Genomic DNA, 17816 nt, shown 5'->3' on the forward strand with positions numbered 1-17816 from the left:
GGGACCGGCCACGGCTAAGGCATGGCCGGCCGGCCCATGGGCGCTTCTCCATTATTTTAATGTTATTATTTTCTCTCTCCCGTTTTGTGCAGGATTTCTCATTTGTCCATATTTTGGATGCTCGTTCGCGCATTTGGGTGCTCGTTCGTGCATCATGGTTGAGTACACTTGCACCATTTTATGGGACTGACTCAGGAATAGTTCAGATGCCCGATTGCTGAGTATTTATTACTAATTTATGAAATTCAGTGGAGAATGATTCATGAAATTGAGCAATAAAAGTGAGTAGTTTATTTTATCAATTCATAGGATCAGTCGTGGATTCGACCATGAATTTGGAATAATAATAAAATAGGTATTACCATTCCATGGGATCGTGAACTCGACCACATATTCAGAGTAATAAGATTGGTGGTGATATTACCATTTCATGAGATCAGCCGTGGCTTCGACCATGGAATAGGAGTAATATCTATTACCATTTCAAGAGATCAAGCCGTGGATTCGATCATGATATCGAAGCAATACATTTATCTATTACCATTCCATAGAACCAGTCGTGAGTTTGACCATGGAATAGGAGTAATAAGATAAGATAGATTATTTTCTAGGAATCCAGTGGTGGATGTCACGGTAGAATTAATCTATTGCAGAAGGGATATTAACCAGTTAAAGCGTCATACCCATTCTGAGGTGCATAGTCAGGAAACCGCGGATGTTTGCCGAAGTCCTGAAGATGTTATTGCTCTCAATCTTAGGAGAACCGCCTAGGTCTATACACGGTCTCTCTACATAGTCAGGGAACAGTGAGTGTCACCGACGTCCTGAAGGCGTTATTGCTCTCAATCTTACGGAGAACCGCCCAATTATGTTATTCTACATAGAGGGCATGATGAAATGCGAGCTATCAAACGCTCATCTAGTGGAGGCCTTCCGAAATGCATAATCATCATGCCTTCGTAAAATATGAATCATCACATGCATGAAAGCCGTGTCAGAAACATGTATCATGATTTTATCGTTTTGACCTTTGTTGAAAATCCACCATCTACATTAAGTCCCCTGCATAGTGAGGGACAGTCATGTTCCACAGTAAGCATTAAATGGTGATTTTCCATCGATGAGATCAACGGTTTGAACTCAGTCGTGCAAAGGTACTTTCATAATCCTCAATTTACTCCAATGGTGTCATGTACGAGCAAATGTGCGGGTGAGAACTCTGATAGTTGATCGGGTGCGATTCTGTGAGTACGAAAAGATAAAGCATCACTGATTTGGTCGGTCAAAAGGCCAATTTTGGTCGATTTAGGATTTATGGACCCAAGCCCAAAAAAGGAATCCCATGTTTTATTAAGTTTTGGAAATAAAATTGATATAAAAGGAGGAAGCCCTAAAATTCTTTTATTTTTTGGTCGACCAAGAACTTCATCTCTTCACCACCTTCACGTTAGTAGCAGCAGGAGGGGGAGATTTTCCGCCGGACTCAGCGTCGCGACCGTCACTGACTTCCGATCAAGTTCCGGTCGGTGCCGACATGTACGTCCGACGATTTTTTTTTTTTTTGCTGTGTGTTTTCATGAATTTTCCATGAGTTGTTGAAAACAAAATTCCATGTGTGCATGTATGCATAGGTTTTATGAAATTTGTTTGTTTTGAAATACGTACGCACGTTCGTTTAATAGTTTAAGAAATGAGCAAAAAATCTCTAATATGAAAGAGACACATATATTATTGAATAGACATGGTCTAAGTGCAGTAGAGAAAATTTTGTTTATGAGGGTTCATGAAAACCCAAATTTATTTTGAAAGCACGAACTTTCACAAGTACTTTTAGGAACGTAGGTTCGTTCGTAGTAGAAGCAGTAAATAACAATCTTTAGAGTTAAAGGAATTTTGAAAAAACCTGTAGTTCATGATAAAATTTATGCGTGAACTTTCAAAAATTTGTTTGGAACATATAGACTTTTACAAAAATAGTAAAGACCCTCATTTTATAGGCGAATGCTCATATGAGCAAAAGTTTTTTTTTTTTTTTTTATATATATGGTACGTGAGTTATTAACACACAATTTTTTTTTAAAATTACATGACCTGTTCACGTTTTGTTTTTAAAAAAAATCAAACTTTGATTTATGGAAAATTGCTGAAAGCAAACAGTATTTGGTGAATTCGTTAACTCGTAAAGTGCGCATGAGTTTGGTGATTTTATAGTGTGTGTTCACGTAAAAATCAGCGAATGTTCATATGGAAGGTTATATGGATCATTCATGGTTTCATGAAAAGTCAGGTGTTTGACTTCAAATTTTGCTCGTTCTTGCAGGTTTTAAGAAGCAAGCAAGTTTTCAGAGTTTTACGTTGTTATCACTAAGTTCGTGAAATTGTAAATAGGTAAGAGTTGAGGATTACCACTTTCGTTATGAAATCAATATTAGGATATCTGTAATCATGTGCTTCTGATTTGGTTCCATACGATGGTGACTTCCAGCAGTAGCAGTGATTCTGATTATTATTATTCTTCCAGCTCCTCTGAAGAAGACTCCAAAGCTTCCGCAGTCAAATCGTGATCTAAGAAGAATCATGCTAAGTGAACGACGCCTAGCATGCCTCTTAATGACTGGAGAGTCACTTATGATGAGCTCATGAAGAGAAAAACCGAGGATGATAGGTTGGATGATCATCAACGAAGAAGGGACCGAGTCCGGTGTAGAGTGCTAGCAGCTGAGGAGAAACTTCAATCTCGAGCCGATGGTTTACCCTCTGACTCTGATGCTTCGAAAGATGAACCCGTGTGGGTGCCGTAAGATCGCAAGATTAATCCAGACCGGCGTACCAGGGAGATCGAGAGACTGGTCAAATCTAACCTTGAAGCTGAGCGTAAAGAAGAAGAGTACCAGGACTCATTATACAGCGATCCTGATATTCATCCAGACTTCGTCAATGGCCCTGATAGTGATTCCGACGAAGAGCTCGAAGAGGATTCCGCAAAAGACGATGATGATGAATATGATAATTCTGACAGATCTGATGGCCCCGATGAATCTGATGAGTAGTCTTGTTCATGAACCTCTCTGGGATTATTTGTTTTTGCTGAAGTAGATATTCTCTTGTTATTTGTGCAGTTTTACTGTAGCGACGTTTCTTTAGAGATTATTTTTTGAATCATAACCCCTCGTCGTATCGTTTTCCAAATATTCTTCATATCTCCGGCTGATGGACCAATGTCCACGTGGACAATAATCATCCACGAAGTGCAACTATATGAACTGTCTGAGAAATACGAGGTCTGCCAGATAATCAATCTATAGTCGTAATGTTGACTACACCTGAATGGTCAGTCCCCAGTATTGTTATGCTTCTCCCATTCGTCATGCCTCTGATTCGAGATTTAGGGTTTCAGTAGAAACCACAACAACTTGTTTACCCGTTATGGGATAAATATCCACGTTTCGACTTGCAATTCCTAGGGTTTCTTACACAAACAGTCCATCATCTCTTGCCTTTGTATACTATCAGAAGAAATTTGATCACGATCATACCTCTCATCACCATGTCTGGAAGCAGTGTTTCTTCAAGAAGTGAATCTCGCGCAGAACGTGTTGCGGCAGTATCCGTTTCGGTGAGTTACACATTTTCTCTTATCTCCGTTCAATCAGGGTGATTGATCAAAAGAAAATAATTTATCGCAGGATAATCAGAACAATCAGTATTCTTCTTGTAGTTTGAGACCCAAACGGATTGTTAAAGCTCTTTCCCGATATAGGTCGGCTCATGCTGAAGCTGGAGCATTCGTAAGTAATTCCATAACTTCTCAACTGGAGTTTTACCATGCTCGATATTCGATAAAACTAAATATTCCTATACTTCATCGCATGTTGATGTTCGTGTTTTTGCCGATGCTAGCAAGAGGAAGAATGGGAAATCCGTGTTCGTGGTCGACGTTAGCAACAACCGTGTCGACGAAGAACCTACTGATTCCGTGGAGGCTGGGGATAGAGTTCACGCTCACGAATACCCAACATCTTGACTCCCATTTGAAGCTCCCATGATCAACAATTGCCCGAATAATGAAGTGGTTGGTGGATTCGTCATTCCCAAGTGTCACGCGCCCCTGTATACCAAAATTTGGAGAAGGTACGGGCGTATTGCTACGACCGAAGTATGAAAGGGCTTTCTACCAACCCTCCTGACTACAGTTGTATGGTTGTTACTGATCATTAAAGAGATGAACCGGATGCATCTGCGAGATGTTAAGAATCATGAACTCCACAAATGGGACGAGATGATTTCAAACTGTGAAACCCTGCAGTTTAACATAGGCTGGCTTCGTCATAGGCTCGAGATGATCAAAATTCACAAGGCGGAGGCTGCTGCTGATGCGATTTCTGCGACCACTGCCATATTGGAGGAGGAAAAGACACTTTCCTTGGAGTCAGCAAGAGTTGAGAAGGCGGTTCAGGACTTTAAAATGAAAACCAAAAATTTCCGGAAAAAACTTGACAGGGTTTTCTATAGAGATTATCCTCTTTTGGATGGTTTACTATGAGTGAGCGTTGGCGAGAGAATTTTTTTTTTATGTAGGTCTGAGATTTTGTTTTGAATAAAGTGGATGATTCAAAAATTCTTGTGAGATTCACAAAATACTTGGAATTTTGAATGAATGAGCATACTGCATACTCTTTTGGAGAAAACGGAAATTACATTTAGAAATTTAATACTTTAAGTATCGTTCAAGCATAATATGCCTTGAGCCACTTTCCATTGATGATATTTCCTTCGACTCCTCCATTAACATCTAAGATTTTGTAATATCCGCTAGATACTGCCTTGATAACTGTATAAGGCCCTTCCCATTTAGGAGAGAACTTGGGGGCGGACATGTCTTGCTGGATATGTTTTGTTGTTTTCAAAACCAAATCTCCTACTTGAAATGTTCGAGGTCTTACCATTTTGTTGTATGCCTTGGAAATTCTCTGTTTGTAGGTTTCCACATATTTTTCTACCTTAGCCCTTCTCGATTCAAGCATATCTAACTCAACAATCCTCGAGTTAGATACTTCGATTTCATCCCATTGCACTCCACTGTACGCCGTGATTCTTGCAGAGGGAATCTTGATCGCAGCTGGGAGGATAACATTAGTGCCATAGACAAGAGAATATGGTGAAGTCCCAATTGAACTCCTTGGTGCGGTACGGTAGGCCCATAAATCCATGTGTAATTCCTCATGCCACGTTCGTGGATTGTCATGAACTATTCGACTGAGAATCCGGATCAAGGTTTTGTTGGTACTCTCCGATTTTCCGTTTCCTTGGGGATAGTATGGTGTGGAGAAAATCTGTTTGATCCCATATTCCTCGAGAAATTCCGCAACATGTTTGTTGGCGAAGGGAGTTCCATTATCTATAATAATGTGTTTAGGAATGTCAAATCTGCAAATGATATATTCTTTGATAAAAGCTGCAATTGTGACTCCAGTGGTGTTTCGAAGAGGAATAGCTTCAACCCACTTGGTAAAATAGTCAGTTGCTGTAATGATGAATTCATGTTGCTTCGAAGATGCTGGATTGATTTTCCCGATAATATCCAGTCTCCAGCTGTAGAAGGGCCATGGACTGCTCACAAAATTTAATGGAAGACAAGGAGTGTGAATGAGGTTACCGTGAACCTGGCATTGATGACATCTCCGAACATAGGCGGATGCATCATCTTACATGATTGGACAATAATATTTATCATGAATTTGGAGAAATAACTTCTTCTTTCCTTGGTGTTCACCTTCGTGCATCTCTTTCAAGATTGTAGGAATTTCATGTTCATCCAAGCATCTCATGAGATTCCCACCAAAGCTTTTGCGATACAACATCCCTTCCAGGTAGAAAAAACGCTTGTATATTTGAATGAGTTTGATTGCTCCCTTCTTCTCCGATGGAAGATCGTTGTCGCGAAGATACTTTATGTAAGGTTCTCTCCAGTCTCCAGTGTGATGGATTGTTATAATCTCCAAATGACGAGGCGGTGTTTGGCAATCGGGACAGGATCCTTGCAGCATCCTCGACTGAGCTTCCATGGAGGGCCAATAGTAACCAAGCCTTTGAAGTCTTCTGTAGAGTGTGACCACTATGGTTTGCCCACATATTTCCTCATGTATCCGTTTGAGTTGTTCACTGGTATCTCCGAGGCATCGTGACAGGGATCCATCAGGATTGCGGTAATATAACGCTCCGTGCAGCAAGAAAAGGTATTTCATCTCCTTGAGACTAATTTTCCCCTCCGTAAGAGAATTGCTCAATTCATAAATGATGGGCGCCCGCCAGTCGTTCGATTGAGCATCTTCGACTTGAGTAAGTCAGGTAGATGATACAGAGCGCCTTTGTACAGTGATGGATTTCTCGAATCCTTCAAATTACAGTTTGGATGCTAGAGTTGATAGACAATCAACATGTATATTGTTGGTATGGCCGGTATGGACAATTGTTGCATCAGAAAAATGAGTTAATAGTCGTTGCGCCTCGGTCCTGAATGGAGCAAGTGTTATTTCTTTGAGATAGTATACTCCATTCATTTGATAGACCATCAACTTTGAGTCTCCTCTGATTTCTAAGTGCTTTGCTCTGGCTTTCTTGGCTAAAGATAACCCTAGGATAAAAGCTTCATATTCTCCTGAATTGTTGGTGCAGTGAAAATCCAGCTTGAACGAATGTGAGAAGACTTCACCGGATAGAGATACTAGCACAATGCCCACTCCACCATTATCATTGCTCGGAGTGGAATATCCATCAAAATATAGTAGCCATGTTTCTTCTTGAACGACTGAAATTTCTGGAAACTCACCAGGCATTTCTTCATGCAACATTGTGACGTCTTCTCCAGGGAAAGCATCAAGTAAGTCTGCGACTGCTTGTCCTTTGATTTCTTTTGGAGGGACACACGCTATGTAAAATTCTTACATTTGAAGTATCTATTTTGCTGGTCTCCCGATCAATGCAGTTTTTGACAGTAAGAATTTTATGGGATCAACTTTGGCCACCAGCACGACCCTGTTTGATAGTAGATAATGTCTGAATCTCTGAATTGCATGAACCAATGCTAGACATGCCCTTTCAGCCTTTGGGTATCGGAGTTGGGCATCCCTCATTGTGCAACTGAAGTAATAGATTGGACGTTCTAAACCTTCTTCATCCTCTTGAGCCAGGAGTGCTCCAATGACGACATCGCTGGAGGCTGTATAAAGTATCAGCGGTCGTCCTTGCACTGGAGATTTCATGACAGCGAGTGATAGTAATATTTGTTGTATTTTCTGAAATCCTTCTTGTTGAACAGTTGTCCATGCAAAATTTGGTCCTTTCTTCAACAGAAGAGTGAATGAAGCAATGAGTTGAGCGAGTCCAGGAATGAAACAAAGGATATAATTGACTTTGCCCATGAAACTCTGGAGCTCTTTTCACAGTTTGTGCAGGAGGCATGGTATTAATATCTTTTGTCTTGTCTGGATCAACCTTGATTCCTTCTGCAGTAACCAGGAATCCGAGAAACTTTTCGGAAGAAACACTAAAAGCGCATTTTAGAGGATTCATCTTTAGTTTGTCTTCCCTGCATCTTTCGAAGACTTGTCTTAGGATGTCCAGGTGGGATGTCCGAGTCTTCGATTTTACCACCACATCATCAACATAGTCCTCTACTTGCTTGTGCATCATGTCATGGAATATTACGGTCATGGCTCGCTGATAAGTGGCTCCTGCGTTCTTCAAGCCGAAAGGCATCACTGTGTAGTGGAAGTTTCCAATGGGAGTCTGAAATGCAGTCTTGTTAGCGTCATGCTCGTACATCTTGATTTGGTTGCATCCACTATAACCGTCCATGAACGAGAACATGTCGTGACTGCTGGTTGCGTCGACGAGCATATCAATGTTTGGAAATGGAAAGTCATCATTCGGGAAACACTTGTTCATGTTCCTGAAATCCACACATCATCGAATCTGGCCATTTTTCTTCTTAACTGGGACAATGTTCGCCAGCCATGTTGGATGTTGAATGGGATTTTTGAATCCTGTTGTTAGTAGTTTCTGGATTTACACCTTGATTTGTTCCTCAACCTCGTGTATGAATTTCTTGGGCGGTTGTTTGATAGGTTTGGAACCGGGAGTGATGTGCAGATGATGAGTGACTAATTTATCGTCCAGGCCGGGCATCTCTTCGTACGTCCAGGCGAAGATATCTTTGTACTCTTCAACACACCTATCAATCCTTATCGTTCCTCAGGTGAGAGAGCAGAACTGATTAGAATTGGCCTTGGGTTCTCGTCTGTTCCGATGTTGATAGTTTCAAGATCGTCAGTTGTGGAATCTGTGCCATCTTGCAGCTGTCGTGGTGCATCTCTAATTTCCTCATCGGGTGATTACTCACTCTGGCATGATTCTTCAGGGCGGGGAGACTTTTCATAGACCTCCCCTGTTAATTGCTAATCCTTAAGATGGAGATAAATGACTCTCCCTTCTGCATCATAATCAGTAATAAAGTTGGACTTTTTATGAGTCGTACCTTGACCCTGACGACGCTTGAGTGGTGTAATAGACGACTTGACGGATTTAGCATCTATTGATGATGGTTTTTCAGCTTTCTCAATATACTTCCAACTTGGGAGTGGAGTATTGCAGATCTTGCTTGGAGGTTCGGGGATGCTCTTTGGAGGTTCCAGGAACTCAGCATCATAAACTGGAGCATAAGGAGACACCAAAGCTGGGATGCGGACAATTTTGTTGTTGAACAAAGCCTTCATACACCGTGGTACTTTGAATGAACAACCTTATTGTCGTGAAGCCATGGTCTTCCGAGTATCATGTGATAGTCAGGGTCTTTCTCGATCACATGAAACTTGACAGTGGATCGAATTGGACCCACTTTCATATCCACATAGACATACCCGTATGTGTGACTTTGGCTTCCTTCAAACCCGTCATCAATATGGGATGATGAACGATATTGCTTTATGAAACTTTGGCTTCCTTGAGAGTCTTCATAGTGATGACATTCGTGGAGGCACCCGTGTCGATGAGAAATCTCCTGAATTTGGATTCCTTAACGGAAGCAGTTACGAACAGGGCTCGGTTATGGCCTTCCTCCGCCATTCGGTATTCCTCAGTGAAGGTAATGTTGTTGATCGAAAGTTCAGATACCATGGACACTTGTTCAACCACCAGAGATGATGGAACTATTCGCGCGTCAGATGATATTTTGTTGAGTGCGGCAAACTTTCCGTGCGCTGATCTCTGGAGAAATGCAGCAGTTCACATAGATTCTGGATCAAATGTGCAACCTCTTGTTCCACCGGCTTTTCATATGTGGTGAACCTGTTGGCTCGAGGATGATCATCGGTCGAGGGATTAGCCATCAGCGTCAGAGTTTCTTGAGCAGGAGCGCCACTCAAGTCTGATGTCAGTCTGACAAGGAAATTCAATATGTTGTTCAGCGTCTCTTTCATCAGATCCATGTTCCTTGTATGAATCTCCTGTACTCGTGCCAGTTCGATCAAGGTCGGGATTTCCGCGTCTGCAGTTCCATTGGAAAGAGTGTTGGAAGGAGGAACATTTCTATTCGAAATATTCTGACTAGAATTCGAAGTAGTTGAGTTATACCTAAGACCAACCATTTTTGAAAGTTGAGATTGCAACCGAGAGATTAATCTCCCACTTTGGTTGCCAATTTTTGGATGGGGGAAAACGGTTTGCTGGTTTTATAGGAAAGTGAAGATTCGAGCGTACGATCGAGATTCCTTAACCGAGCAAACTGCTGAACCTCACACAGATGCCTGTAAAGGGAGTGCTTAGATTTGAGAGATCAATCTGTATGACTCCGGCCTAAACCAAGACAATGGTCGTTCCAGGGTCAATTCGGTCACAAAGAGGGAGATGGGTTGATCTGTAGGAGAGAAGCTGAGAATTGTGTGGGATCAATGATGATCAAGGATTGTGGATGTGTTGAAGGTTTCTGCACTAATGGTGAACTGCTGATTTCGAATAAGTTCTGGTAGATTGACGAATTCTTGAGAGTAGTTACTCGATAAATTCTATGTTGACAATTGCTGATAGCTAGTGATCATTCGTTGTCTTCAATCATGGATTCAGAGACTTATTTATATTTTCAGAGTCATGAATACCTTGATCCCTGTAAGTGTGACGGTTTCTTGAGTGAAAGAGTGGGAAAGTGGGAAATCGTGGTGAAACCAGTTCCAGGTCGTGGGGAGACTTGGTTTATAATTCACCCACTACTTTTCTAACTCCTTCAACCGTTGCACGACTTACTCACATTCTCTCATTGTGGATGTATCCACGTGCCGTAGGCTGCCAGACCAAAACCCTAAGTGATATCCCCCATTTGTGACGTGATTGCTGTCTCACGAATCATGGAGTCTGCATGACAGACGTGTGTTTAATTAGTCATGTTGACTGATTTAGACAGTCTAGGTTTTGTTGAATTAAGCATGAATGACGAATTTCTCAGTGGAACATTCGAGTAACTAAGCAAGTGTTGCTCGACGAATTACTGGATATTGATGGTTGGAGCAATTGAGTAAGTATTGGGAATTACTGAATATTGATAGTTGGACAATTGAGCAAGTATTACTCAGTTCGACAAATTACTGAATATTGATAGTTGGATCAATATTCGAGCAATTGCTCAATTCGACGGATTACTGAAAAATTACTGAATATTGATAATTGGATCAATATTCGAGCAACTGAGCAAGTATTGCTCATTTTAGCAAATTACTGATAATTTACTGAATTTTAATGGATTGAGCAAGTATCTCTCAATTCAGCAAATTATTTAGGGATGCCGTGACCCAGTAAAAATATTAATTAAAAATATTGGTAGATTACCAAATATTATATAATTAATCTGCATGTTGTTTGCTGGATCAACATAAATTTGTTCAAAGTGTGAACATGCTCAGAATGATAATTTGTTGAGCGTTTGTTCGAAACCCTTAATTTTGATCGATTGCTCATTAATTGATGGATTACTGAAAATAGGTCATGAGCCAAGGAGGGACCGACCACACGGGACTATGGAAGTCCATGCGACGCCCAATTTCTCGAGTGAGCGTACACCAGGGTCCCGAGTTGACTGGTTGGTGAAGGAATGACGATTAAATGTTGGTTTCATCATTTATTGAAATAGTGCTCGATTGAGCATTAGGTGATAAAACCTAATTATGAAAAAGTGAGGGACCGGCCAAGAAGGCATGGAACCGGCCCTTGAGGGTGTGGGACCGACTGATGGTCGATTGATCAAATCCCAAGTTGTTTGGAAAGAGCTTGGACCCAATATGAGTAATTGCGCAAATTAGGTAAAAATTAGGAAAACGTGTGAGACCGGCTTTGTGCAAGCCCTAGGGATGACCCTGGTCAGTCAAGAGGGAATGCACGTGTTACCATGGTGTCCGTGTTTCCGTACTAAGAGTTTCAACATTTTCTGATGTGTGTTCGAGCAACATTGTGAATTTTCAGAAGAGTTTCATCTTGACTGAAATTCTTGATTTTTGCAGGAATGAGCATGTATGCTCAATTGATCAATATTTTATAAATATTTTAATATTCTTTTCGTGCGTAGCCTTGTCGGTCATGGGACCATGTTGACTTTTGGCTTTTTCATGGTTTGAGCAATATTTGAGAAAATATGGAGAAACCATGATTTTTGCTGAAACAGGGAAGTTTCACAAGATGAGGGAAATAATAGTTTATGAAAGATTAGGGATTGCAAGATGTGGGACCGTCCACGGCTAGGGAATGGCCGTCCGGCTAAGTTTCCCGGTCCCACGACTCTTTTTCCTATTTTTATACTATTATTTTTCATGAAACCACGAAAATATGGAGAAACCATGAGTTTTCCTCAACCAAGGAAAGTTGTTAGAATGGAGGAGTTTTCATGGGTTCATGAAAACAACAAAAATAAGGATAATAATGGAGGAAGCATGGGACCGGCCACGGCTAAGGCATGGCCGGCCGGCCCATGGGCGCTTCTTCATTATTTTAATGTTATTATTTTCTCTCTCCCGTTTTGTGCAGGATTCCTCATTTGTCCATATTTTGGATGCTCGTTCGCGCATTTGGGTGCTCGTTCGTGCATCATGGTTGAGTACACTTGCACCATTTTATGGGACTCACTCAGGAATAGCTCAGATGCCCGATTGCTGAGATTTATTACTAATTTATGAAATTCAGTGGAGAATGATTCATGAAATTGAGCAATAAAAGTGAGTAGTTTATTATTATCAATTTATAGGATCAGCCTTGGATTCGACCATGAATTCGGAATAATAATAAAATAGGTATTACCATTCCATGAGATCGTGGATTCGACCACAGAATCGGAGTAATAAGATTGGTGGTGATATTACTATTTCATGAGATCAGCCGTGATTCGACCACGAAATAGGAGTAATATCTATTACCATTTCATGAGATCAAGCCGTGGATTTGATCATGAAGTCAGAGCAATACATTTATCTATTACCATTCTATAGAACCAGTCGTGAGTTTGACCGTGGAATAGGAGTAATAAGATAAGATAGATTATTTTCTAGGAATCCAGTGGTGGATGTCACGGTAGAATTAATCCATTGCAGAAGGGATATTAGCCAGTTAAAGCGTCATACCCATTCTGAGGTGCATAGTCAGGAAACAACGGATGTTTGCCGAAGTCCTGGAGACGTTATTGCTCTCAATTTTACGGAGAACCGCCTGGGTCTATACACAGTCTCTCTACATATTCAGGGAACAGTGAGTGTCACCGACGTCCTGAAGGCATTATTGCTCTCAATCTTACGGAGAACCACCCAATCGTTCTTCTATATAGAGGAGGGTCTCTGTCATGTAGTCAGGGAACAACGAGTGTCACCGACGTCCTGAAGGCGTTATTGCTCTCAATCTTACGGAGAACCACCCAATTATGTTATTCTACATAGTGGGCATGATGAAAAGCGAGGTATCGAACGCTCAGCTAGTGGAGGCCTTCCGAAATGCATAATCATCATGCCTTCGTAAAATATGAATCGTCACATTCCTGAAAGCCGTGTCAGAAACATGTATCATGATTTTACGGTTTTGACCTTTGTTGAAAATCCACCATCTACGGAAGTACTTAAGTTCATATGGCACTTGGCGTGGCCAATGGTACCCATTAGACACGCAAATTTGCTTTTTGGCGTGGCCATTGGTTCTCCTATGGACACACAACTTGTATTTGGCGTAGCCATTTTTTACCATACAGACACGTAATTAATATTTTGGCGTAATCATTATTTACCATACATACACGCAATTTGTGTTTTGGCGTAGCCATTGGTTATCCAATAGACACAACATATAGGTTTAACATGGCTATATGTTATGTTTAACCAAGCTAATTTCAATTACCTTCATCCACGTGGTTATATTAGGAACCGTTGAATCTCTTTTAAGATGATGCAATATTGACCGTTAAATTAGATACATCCTACACCAGCCACATGTAACGTTGTGAGCCGTTCATTGGATATCCTATAGACATGCCATATAGATGACTATATGTGATATTTAGTCACTCCATACACCGTGTCTATATGTGATATTTAGCCACGCCAATTTAATCTTGTGTGCATTTACCTTCATCCACGTGGATATATTAAGAACCGTTGAATCTCTTTTAAGATGATGCAATATTGAACGTTAAATTAGATGCATCCTACACCCTCCAAATGTAACGTTATGATTCGTTCATTGGATATCCTATAGACATGCCATATAACGTGGCTATATGTGATATTTAGACAAGCCAATTTAATCTTGTGTGCAATTACCTTCATCCATGTGTCTGTATTAGGAAACGTTGAATCTCTTTCAAGGTGATGCAATATTGACCATCAAATCTGATGCATCCGACACCATCCACATGTAACGTTGTGAGTCGTTTTTTGGATATCCTATAGACACACCATATAGCGTGGCTATATGAGATATTTAGCCACGCCAATTTAATCTTGTGTATAATTACCTTCATCCACGTGGTAGTATTAGGAACTGTTGAATCTCTTTTAAGATGATGCAATATTGACCATCAAATTAGATGCATCCTACGCCGTCCACATTAATGTTATGATCCGTTCATTTGATATCCTACCGACACGCCATATAACGTGGCTATATGTGATATTTAGCCGCGCCAATTTAATTTGTTTAACGTGGCTATATGTGATTTTTATCCACGTCAATTAATCTTGATTGCAATTACCTTCATACACATGGCACTAACTGAGACGTTCATTTTTTTTTCTAATAAATGCTTTCTACACTGTCCACCTGGCACTATCCCAATCGTTCATTTGGTACCAAATTCTCTTATATTTTAGAAATTGTGGTTAAATATGAAATTCATATTGTTATTAATCACACAGTAAAATGTTTAGATTTGTTCTAAAAGTTTGCAAAAGAAAATATTAAAGAACATTTATCTAAAAATCATCAGTTTTTCTTCAACTTTTTTGATGGTGGTTTATCTGCACTTAATGGATCAGGTTGTGACATTCTCAATGCGCCAAACCTTGTTTTCCTATGTTGCTCATCTGGAAGTTGGTATGCATGCTCTACATTTTGTACATATAACTTTTTCCGCACATTTTTAGGCTTCTCAGGAAGCATTTCAGAGGCTGCATGACTCCCGGAATGTTGATTGATTGTTAGGTGCTTCTCATTCCGTTGATCATCTGCTAGGCTGGTAGGTGTTCTTAGATCACTGTCCAATTTATTCTCAGAATCTAAAACTAGTTCTGGTTGCTTATGAGGTTTTCCATGCTGTGGAGTTTCCTGCAGCAAGAGATTAAATGTATTATATATAATAAAATCCAAGGAGAATTCGTCTGACTGCCGCACCATTTTTCACAACTGACGTCCATAATAAAATCCGTAACCAAATATCTTTATTCAATAGATCAATTTTCTAATTTATACTGGCATTCATGTTCCATTTAGTTGTTAATATATTTTTATCTCAAACTTATTCTTTAATGAAACTCACGATTTACGTAAAACAATATATATATACTTGATTAACAAAGCAAAAGATCTAAGAAACTAACCTTGTCATCAGAGATGGTACACTTATCTTTCGGCCATCCCACAAAACTGTTTTCATCTTCGTATATTGTCTTAAAGTCACCACTTGGTTCTGTTAACACGAACAATGGCTCGATAACCTCAAGAATATTGACATCATAACAGTTACTAGGAAGATCTTTTCCATGTATTTTCTGATGAGGCACCGTAGGTAAAATACTGCCTCTAGGAATGATGTTTTCCCTAGATCCATGCCAAAAGTCGTATTTTGCTTCCTACAGAAATTACGACATATGAACATCATATATAAAGAGAAGACGCTAGAATCAGCAATATAGATTTATAACCAAGAAAAAAACATACTACATTAGATGTCTTATCCATAGGTTCTCTCATAGATGTGCACGAGTTCTTCTTAGATCCATCAGAAGGGTTGCTACGTGTAGGAGACTTCCATAGAGAAGTAGTTGGTTGGGAATTACTGGTAGAAATATGCATAAGATTAGAAGAATGCTACTTAGTTACTTTTGAATGTTACACATATTTCTATTTTTCTAGGTTCTCTAATTTACACTTGGATCGGTGATTCATATAATTGGTATCATCTTTGTGTCTCATATATCCTTCGTAATTAATACGAACTAGATAGACTGGTTTATGTATATTCGACTTACAAATCAAACAAGCCAAGCAACTAACCTTAACCTTAGGAGGCTCGGTAAACTGAACACCACACTCTGGCCAAGGAATCGTTTTCCCAACAGTTTGTCCTAATGTTTCTATACCAGCAAATCATACGGACAGACAAAAATTCTCCTTTATTACTTCCTCAATCAGGATTTTGTGGAAATCAACCTCCACCCCATCATTTCCATGTAATTGTTGTTTTACTTTTAACAAAAAAGCTTTACCTCTAGCAAGGATGTTTTCCTTAGACTGGTCAAAAAGGTTGCAACTTCTACCCTGCGGAAATATATGGCATATGAACATCTTCAAGCGAAAACTTCAAAACAAATTGAGATTTAAAATGCATGTAAAAATAAAACAGATACCAGAGAAACTTCTTTAGTTATCGTGATCTCAGATTAGCTCCGATTAGGTGGAGCTTTTGATGTCACATCCAGAGTATATTTCCCAGAATTTTGTTGACTTACCTGCAATAGTAGAGTAATATTCCATATTCGGGTAAAAAATATACCAAATTCCACCGTGAATGCAAAGACACAAATAAATTGAATAGGTAACAAATATGCAGTGATTGAATTATGGCACATTGTACAACTAACTCATAATCAAATAGGTAACACATATCGGTCTATAAAGTTCTCCAAAATACACCATAGCATCCGTGATTCATATAGTTGATAGCATATTTGATACTCATATGATCTTAAGATCATGTAACTGGTTTAAAACACATACCTTCAGAACTTTTTCAGATATTACAATACGAGATTGGCTTTGGTTGAGTAGAGGCGGTGATTCCACATCCTCGGAATGTTTTGGTTGACTTACCTGCATCAGAAAATTGAAATGAAATATGCACCTTCCTTTTGCAGTGAAACCATTTAAGCACAATGCACAACTAACTCATAATCATATAGCTAACCACATATCTCGGTCTATAAGGTTCTCTAAAATATATCATATAGCTAACCACATATCTCGGTCTATAAGGTTCTCTAAAATATACACTAACGTCCGTGATTCATATAGGTGATAGCATATTCATCTTTAATATCAAACAAGCTATATATAAAACTGGTTTACGCAAAAACATATCCAATGAGTTAATAAAGCAAACAAGCCAAACAACCAACCTTTTGATCCAAGATGGTTTGATTTAATGGCCAACAAATTTCAGCATCACAAACATCTTTTAAAGTTTTTATCCCAGATTTGCCTGCGGGTAATTTGATGGTTTCATTTAGTACTTCATTAACCCAGACGTTGTAGCATGTAACTGAACCAATCATTCTTGACTTCAATTTAAATATTTCCGTCTTTTTAGAGTAAGTTGTACCAATGAAAACGATATTGTCCTTTTCTCCAGAACAAAGTTTGCATCCTATGCCCTGTAAAAACACATGGCACATGAGAGATAATAAATGGAATATTAAAAATTTAAATGCGTTGAAAAACAATACTGTTAGAGCACTGCTCGGTCGAACTCGCATGCATTTCTATCTCAAGCATGTTTGTCAATGTTAGTGATCAAAACTATAAGTCTTGATTTCTAGTCTACTTATAGATTTCTCGGACTAGGACATATATTGTGTAGTTGAGACTTAGACTTCACGACGTTTATCATTTGAAAACGAAGAACTACTAAGGAGAGCTTGTGGAACTTCATCGACAAAAGGTATGTGGAGACTGAAACTCATCTATCACTTGGAAAATCTATTTCTACTCTATCTCCTATATTGAGACATAAGTCATATTACGATATAGTTTTCTATTATACACATTTGAGATTTCGAGCTAAGTTTAACTCGCTTATATATTTCTCGAAATATGTGTTGGTAAGATTTCATTTCGACCAACTTCATCTTATATTCTTGATGCGAGTCAATAAATGATCATGTGAAAATTTCCAAGCAACATCTTACATGGTTTGTGTGATACAATCATTTGGTGTAAACTTGGAATGTTTCGTTATGATTATTTCAATATCTTGAAAATTGCTTTGATGCTAATAGTATGTGAAAAAGGCTACTGTCATCCTCTAA

General features: G+C 39.4%; 1 protein-coding gene across 1 annotated transcript; it reads left to right on the top strand.

The window, feature by feature from the left end:
* Positions 1-2600: 2600 nt before the first annotated feature.
* Positions 2601-3050, top strand: LOC113333634 (glutamic acid-rich protein-like). Its single transcript, XM_026580058.1, has 2 exons — positions 2601-2788; positions 2834-3050. The coding sequence occupies exons 1-2, from the start codon at positions 2601-2603 to the stop codon at positions 3048-3050; spliced, it is 405 nt and encodes a 134-aa protein (XP_026435843.1).
* Positions 3051-17816: the final 14766 nt, after the last annotated feature.

Source organism: Papaver somniferum, unplaced genomic scaffold (genome assembly GCF_003573695.1).
Source record: "Papaver somniferum cultivar HN1 unplaced genomic scaffold, ASM357369v1 unplaced-scaffold_133, whole genome shotgun sequence".
Classification (NCBI taxonomy): Eukaryota; Viridiplantae; Streptophyta; class Magnoliopsida; order Ranunculales; family Papaveraceae; genus Papaver; species Papaver somniferum.